Source organism: Carassius auratus, chromosome 32, assembly GCF_003368295.1.
Source record: "Carassius auratus strain Wakin chromosome 32, ASM336829v1, whole genome shotgun sequence".
NCBI lineage: Eukaryota > Metazoa > Chordata > Actinopteri > Cypriniformes > Cyprinidae > Carassius > Carassius auratus.
The window spans coordinates 19,019,599-19,027,678 of record NC_039274.1 but is presented as its reverse complement, the minus strand read 5'-3'; the positions used below and the strand labels follow the sequence as shown (position 1 = coordinate 19,027,678).

The 8,080-nt window shown below is 33.5% G+C and overlaps 1 protein-coding gene across 3 annotated transcripts; it reads left to right on the top strand.

Annotated features, from left to right (window-relative positions):
• The first annotated feature begins 4,127 nt into the window (after positions 1-4,127).
• Positions 4,128-7,242, top strand: LOC113051748 (endonuclease domain-containing 1 protein-like). Of its 3 annotated transcripts, none has more exons than XM_026215794.1 (4): positions 4,128-4,150; positions 4,323-4,402; positions 5,761-6,099; positions 6,439-7,242. In XM_026215794.1, exons 3-4 carry the CDS (start codon positions 5,788-5,790, stop codon positions 6,982-6,984), a joined length of 858 nt encoding a protein of 285 aa, XP_026071579.1. In that variant the 5' UTR covers positions 4,128-4,150; positions 4,323-4,402; positions 5,761-5,787; the 3' UTR covers positions 6,985-7,242. The 3 variants fall into 3 exon arrangements, with proteins under 3 accessions (XP_026071579.1, XP_026071577.1, XP_026071578.1); XM_026215792.1 differs by having other exon boundaries at positions 4,129-4,164; XM_026215793.1 differs by having other exon boundaries at positions 4,146-4,168.
• Positions 7,243-8,080: the final 838 nt, after the last annotated feature.

Genomic DNA, 8,080 nt, shown 5'->3' with positions numbered 1-8,080 from the left:
CGGGCTAGTTAAATTCATTTTGGGGGCTACCAAAATCTGAAGAATGCCTGCAAGAAGGGCTACCAGCGATTTAGAAATTATGTGAGCCCTGTGAACTCAAATTTATGTTAAAATACCAATTATTATTGAACATTTATAAGATAATTTATCTGAACACCTGATTATTCTGTTTAAATCTTTATTCTTATTGAATATTATCAATCGTATTCCTGTAACACTTTGAATAGTGTAATATTTAACATTTTTGTAATAATTAAAATATATAGTGCTTCTCAAAACATTTTGTTGATAACCCTGTACAGTATATATTGTTGGCCTATAATTTATACTGAATGTTAATCTTATATATTTTGAGACTATAAATTAACATATGTGTCATATAAGAATTTTTTTGTGTGCATATGAACATATATTATATGCTTATATTGTATATATGTTATGTGCATATGCCAATATATGTTGACATTATATATGTAAATATAAATGAGAGACATGTATATTACAATTATATATATATATATATATATATATATGTATGTATATCTCAGAGAGACAAAGATAGACCTTTAGCACTCCTCCTTTATACTTTTATGGTCTTTTTCTTTTACTTTTATGGTTTTATGTCTTTCAGACCCAATGAGTTAGGACAACGCAAACCATTTGAAATAACTGATTACAACATTTTATGTTGTAAAACTAATATTTATGAGTACACTGAAATTATTTAAAAAGAGGATATACATTGCAGTCAAGTAATTATGTGATTAAGTGCGGATTGAGCAGTAGTGATCTCATGTTAACGCTGTTATCGGCCCACCACTAGATAAAACACAAAAGCACAGAGAACATGTGATCAGGAGTTGGTTGTTATGTATTGATGATATCCATCATCAGTTAGTGAACTGATCTCATTCATAGTTTAACCCCCAAATAAGATTAATGTTGTATTCTCGAGTGTATGGACTTTAGTAAAAGTGATTGGAGCCAATGGTTTTACATATACATATTAATCTGCAATAGCAATCAGACTCATGCAGACATCAATAATCAGGATATAAACATCGACAATAGTAAAAAAATGAACAAAACATTCAGATAAACCTCTGAACATCACAAAATAAGCAAATAAAGTCATAAAAAAACTGCAAACATAAAAGCAAATAGTAAGAATAAAAGAAAATAGACAATTCATCTGAATAATTTATTCATAGAGCAATGGGAGCTATATGCTGGGAGCCATGAATGAGTTTTGTATTATGCTATTACCCAGCATACATTGCAGCATGAATAGCTTATATATACACATTAGATTTTCTCAGAGATTAAATTCCTAATAAGCTAAGGACAGGCACACAAACACTCACGCAGACAGAGAGACAAGCAGAAACACACGTACGTTTCAGGAAAACATGATTACAACAGCCAGAGATTACAGTTTTACAGATGCTAGGACACATTTCTCAATACTTAGGTCACTTTTGCAAAACTCTTCACAACTCTTATTTTCTCACTCAGACACAACAACTGACAAAACTCTTTGTACGTACAGGCCAATTTGCACATGCTTACATACTGTTTTCAAAACTGTTAAACTTATGTTCAAAACAATAACTGGGTAAGACAGCAATTTGCTAAATTTCTACAGTAATATTTGAATGAAATATATTTTAAATCTTAAAATTAAATGCTATAAAAGCGATTGGACAATTAGTAGATTAGCATTACTATTGTATCACTATCAGTGGATGGTGTGTATACAAATTATTGTATTTTGGAATTACTCAGTGCATAAAAATTAAAATAAATAAACTACATAAAATATTGATGAATTCTGCATCATGTCTGATTCATTCCAGTAACATATATTGCAGTGAACAGAGATGTGTCCTTGTTTTACACAAGAAAACATTGTATAATGCTACATGTTGTTAGTGTGTTTTAGGTCATTGTTTTGTGGGTGACAAAGTGTGTTTGTCGGCTGTCAACCTTTGCTAGTGTTTGTTTTTGTGTATTTGAGACCTGAAGAAAGTGTTTCGGTAGCTGTAGTGCATTTTGAATGTGAAATGAACTGCTTTGTCAAGCTGAAAGTTGGTTAGGAGAACTGTGAGAAGAGTTTTGCAAAAGTGACCTAAGTATTGAGAAATGTGTCCTAGCATCTGTTAAAAAAAAAAAAAAAAACGGTAAATAAATGAAAGTCAAAGGTCAAGATCCCAACTAAAGCAAACACTGATCTCTAACTTGGTTACTTCAAATGAAACAATAAATCAACATCTAAACCTTAATTAATTCTCAATAAGGCCTTCCATATACATGTGTGAGAAATAAAGTCAGTCTGGTTATTAATACTTGGAGCTGGCGATGCTGTTTGTGGGATATTTTTAAGCAGATCTTGAGAGATTTCACCTATTTCATTTCAGTTGATTTCATCTAAGGCTGTTGCTGAAGTCAGTTGTAGGTCTTGTGTTGTAAAATCAGATGATCCAATAAATATTAAAATTCCCTCCCCTGATCAATTCTCAATTGGGAAAATTATAAAATTATTACTATAAAATTATTTTGATGATATTCTTGTCCAAGGTATTCAGAAGGACTGTAGCTGCAAAGTAAAACAAAAACAAAAGAGGAAAGAATGACACCTAGAGAAGCATGACAGAACATTGGCCAGATCGTCAGGGGATAATTTTTAGAACAAGGAAAATAATTCAGTTCCTTGGGAAACAGGAAGTTCTGAATAAGAAAATAATGAGAATGCTAAAGGAAATGATTTATTTGACTAATTTTAATTTGGTGTTATAGTCTTTAGCAAATTATTTTAAAGCTATGAGATTACAGACCTCTGAGCTAACATCTGAACAGTTTTAGAAGCCATTTCAATATTTACATCCTGTTAGAGTTGCAAACAGGTGTTGCTCAAGTTAAAACTGTCACGTATGTGTATCTATGATGTACAACGCCAAGCAAACAAGCCTTCACTGGCTCTTTATGGGCCCATTTAGGGGTGCCAGGGCAGGGCCCCTGAGAATTTGCTCATTGGCAAAATATTGGCACTTTAGCACTGGCCCCATCGGCAAAACATTGGTCCCTTAGAACTGGCCCTGCACGGGCAGCACTCACTTAGCCTCCAGGAAGCTTTAGCAGTGTTTCACTGAAAACAATAAAGTTTGAAGTCACCAGTATGGAGGTAAGTGCATGCTTTAATTGGGTTCCTGACCCTTTATGTTTTAGCCTAGTTTTTTTTTTTTTTTTTTCGCTGTTAGAACTGTGTGTTTTAATAGCACATTTGTTATAGCAAAAGTTTGCAAGAAAAAACAAAAACAAAACAAAAGCTGTCAGTTATCACATAAAGCACTGATTTATTGATCTCACCTGGAGTTTGATCTCTGAAAACATTACTTAGATTTAAATATTTCAAATTATAGTAGTCCTAGAATACCACTGCATGACGTTTTTGTCCTGCTTTAATATTTGGAACATTTTCAAGTCGTTGTGAAGAAATTATTTGGATGGGATCATGTAGACTCACACAAATAGCATGATTCAGTTTATGAAACTCAACAACAATCCTCTCTTAATGAAATCTGCAAAATTTTGCTGTAACAAATGTGCTGGGCCAGTGCTAAAGGGCCAACATTTTGCCATTGAGCAATTTCCCGGGGCCCTGCGCTGTCGGCCCTAAGTGGGCCTGTAAAGGCTTGTTTGCAGGGACGGTTCTGCAAGGAGAAGCATTTTGCAACAAATACTGTCGCGGGATGGAACTTCTTTTTAACCATCATATTATTTGCTAACCTTATCTCAAGAAGTGTTACTATGTAGTTGAAAAAACTGTTAAATAGCTTGGCCTACGCCCTTAAGATGTTGTAATTGTTTAGATTAAAGCAGAGATAGATTAGCTTGCTTTTTTGAAAAGATGCTGCAATTATTCTATTTAAAATTATGATACCAAGAGCTTGTTAAACTGTGACAAAGGTGACGCAGTTTGACTTAGGTAACCATAGCAACACAGAAATGCATGTGTGTGTGTGTGTGTGTGTGTGTTCACTGTACATTAAAAATATGGAAGTAGGAAAGGTGGAGACTTACTCCCTTAATGCACATTTTATGCTTGACTATAAAATGCTATGTTTGGAACACATTCACGCCACAATACAAGGTGAAGACCCCACTGTTGGTATCTTTTTTATTTTATTACTTATGAGTTATTGTTTTTGATAAAGTTAAACCATTTCCTATAGTGATGGGATAAACTTATTTTAGACAAATCATTAAATATGATCATTTTTCATATTGTAATATCATTAAAAACTTCTGTCGATGCCCCAAAGTAACCCAGGTCTAGCTGAGTGAGTACGGACACCGGGGAAGGAATCTGGAAACATCTCACTATATCTTCTTAATTCAAGAGGTAAGGACATATCAACTGCTTGTGAGAAACATCCCAGCTAGAACCATGATTGCTCTAAAAATGTTTTTAGCGGGTAGTTTTATTTTTGTTCCCAGAACGTTCTCCCAAAATATAGTATAATGTTCCCTAAAAACATTTTTAAAATGTTTATTAATAACATTATTAGAACATTATCCCCAACATTCTAATTAAGATTTAAGCAGAGGTTTAGATGTTGATGTCTGTTTAAAAAGAATAGTTTGGTTTGATGTCACCATAATGGTGGTAAGTGTTGGCTTTAGATGTGCAATTTGACACTTGACACTCAGTGTTGTTCTTTGACTGCTGTAATGTTTATTATGGCAAAAACAGCAAGAGAACGTGGTTTGATGATGATGCTGGTTGCTTGCTGATGATTAATACATCATCACATATGTAGTCTGGTTAACTGTTTTCACTCAATCTAATGTATGCTGTTAGCTACATATTATTTATTAATGTGACTCAATTGGTCAACAGCATGAGATTACATGAGAACATTGTTAACATCAGCAAGTAACCAACATTACCAGATGACTTTTTTTTCTCTAACTGTTTTTGTAGTTACAGCAGTTAAGTGAACAGTTACACTGAAAAGACTCATACTGCCTAAGTACTGATCACCATAATGGTGATGTCAAACTAAACTATTATTTTCAATAAACCTTCAACACCTCTGTTAATCTCAAAAAAATATATATATATATATATATATATTTTTTTTTTACATTAATGACAGAAATAAAGTCAGTCTTGTATATCAATCTCAATAATAAGTGAAGTTAGTAATACTGTTTTTGGAGTTATTTATGCTAGAGTTTGACACCAATCAGAGTTTGGGTTTTTATTTTTCAACCAACATCTGACTTCTGAGCAATGTCAGTCCACATCTAGTGTGATGGGAATCTGTATTAGAATGTTAGAGGATAATGCTCTAACAGTGTTATCAATAAACATTTTTAGAGAATGTTATCCTAACTTTTAGTAGAACATTCTGGGAAGTTAAATAAAACCACTGAAAACATTCCTAGAACATACAAAAGAATTCTAGGTGGGATGTGATTTTTAGGATTTCTTGGTCCTGTTTGGTATATCAAACACAACAGTATTTTTTCTTTTCTTCAGTGATTCTGTTTGTTAACAGCAGGTGTTCATGGTTTAAAGCCAAGGGAATTGGTTTACTCAAATGGTTTGAGTTACTCTAACTTGTTAGGTTTTAAAGTGTACAGTATTGTTGATAGATAATCTTTGGCTACTTAAACAGCTAACGTTCAGTACCTGCAGTCAGTCACATGCACACAGCTTTAACCTCCTGTCTGCAAACTCTCTTCTGTCCTCAGGCAAACAGCAAATTTCAGAGATTCACCATGAGACATCTTGTTTTTCTTCTCTTACTTTTTTCTGTGTGCTTCTTCACTTTGAGTGAAGTTGTAGATAATAATTTTAGTAAATGCAATGAGTTCTTTTTGAACAATGCACCTCCTGACTTCACACCACCAGCGAGCGTCTCAGTCAAGCCCATCTGTCAGTGTGTTTGGGTTGAGGAAAATAAGAAACCTCAGAAAAAATATATGTATGCAACTTTGTACAGCACAACCTGGAAGATCCCTGTCTACTCTGCATATGTGTTTGCCAGCCCAAATGTTATGAGACAAGACCTATGGTACATTGAACCTCAGGTAAATACTGTATTAGTTCATATCACAGGAAGAACGTTAAAGGTGGATCCATTAAAACACTCATATTGCAGTGATTAATGTGGATAAATTGTAATTAATCCATTCATAGGTTGTTTCCTAAAATCGTTTTTTGGACAATCTGTTTATGTGGCTGTTGTCAAATGGGGGTAATGTTTGAGAAACAAGTTTGAAAAGTCATTACTTGAGTAGATACTTTTGCAATTATGACCGAAGCTGCTAAAGACACAGAAGTTACATAATTCATCTTAAAAGATATTTTAAATAACTTTTTTTTTTAGTCTGATGTATTTAGTTGTTTTTGCTTCTCATTACCTTTAGCTGGATGGAGATTCTGAGCCATGTATGGGTCCTCAAGGCAGTGATGACAATATTGGCCCTAATCAGGCTGTTAATGATGATTATAAGAACAACAAAAAATATAACAAAGGTCACCTCTATCCTGTGCTCCACACCAACAATCGTCATTCAATGCTGGCCACATCCACACTGACCAACGCGGCTCCACAGGATTCAACTTTCAATAAGAACGCATGGCTGGGACATGAGAGATCTGTAACTGAAGACCTGAAATCCTGTGTTAAGGCCTATGTGGTGACTGGTGTAGTTCCTGACATGAATGCACCTAAACTGAATAATAGAGTCTATGTGTCAAAGTATTACTGGAGAGCCACCTGCTGTCTGAAGAACAATCAGTACATAGGGAAGGGCTATTATGGACCGGACAACAACGGAAAAGTGCAGGAATTAAAAATAAAAGAGCTTCAGCACAAGCTCAATGGTTTTTACCAAATACAAAATTTTGAAGTTTTTCCAAGCGTACCAAAGCCACCTAAACAAGCCAAAATCGACTCTCCGTGTAACTAAAAAACGGCACCTAATCCAGTTTCATTGCAGCTAATATATCAGACACCAATGATCTTGGTCTAATGTTCATGTTTATCTACTATCCTATTCCTTCTGACTTCTGAAAAAAAGGCTTATTTTTAGACAGGCTTAAAAAAAGGATATTATTTGAAATGTCAGGTGATTCTAATGCTTGTTACTAGTCAATAAACAAAAAAGCACTGTAAACATGTTATGTTCATTTTACTCAATAAAATTGAGGCAACTTTTTGTATCAGCTTCTTGACTATTTTGAACTCATTTTATTTTAGTTTATTCTATTAGAATTTAATTTTTTTTCAACTTGCACACTTAACTAATAACAGCTGTTTGTTTTTTTCACTTTACAAACTATAGTTTTAAGCTTTCTTACAGTAATATTTACCAGTTTCTCCTTATAAGCCACATAAGTTACTTCTATTCATTTTAAAATTGAATTCAATATTTCTAATTTTTTTTCTACATGCAATAGGGTTATGAAACCATAAACAAGTGCCTCAAAACTAAATATTTCTTCACTTTACAATGCAAATGTGCAACAATGCAAAATACAGAGCGCATGACCACCATCAGCTACACTTTGAGATGAGTACTTGAAGTCTATATCGTTTTTTGAAAAGTGTTTAAATATCAAAATCAGTGACGTTAAAAACATTAAATCAGCAAATAATCATGAATAGCATTCAATAGCAATTACAAAGTAAACTTTGAAAGTAAATTGTACAGTTTGTTCTGCAGTCAATACAATACTTAAAGTATCTTAACGGGATCATATGACGGTACTAAAAATAACATTTGTATTTGTATTTGGTGTAATGCAATGTGTTTACATGCTTTAAAGTATATATAAAAAAAAACAACAACATTATTTTCCACATATTTTACATTATTTTATGTCCTCTAAGCCCCGCCTTTCTTAATTGGGTAAATTTTTCCAAAGCTCATTGGTCTGAAAAAGCAAGGTGTGCCAGCATTCCAATGCTTTGTGATTGGCCAAATACCTCAAGCGTGTGATGAAAATGTTACGCCCCTTACCATAATATGATATCGCATCCCCACGAAGACATAAAACATTAAA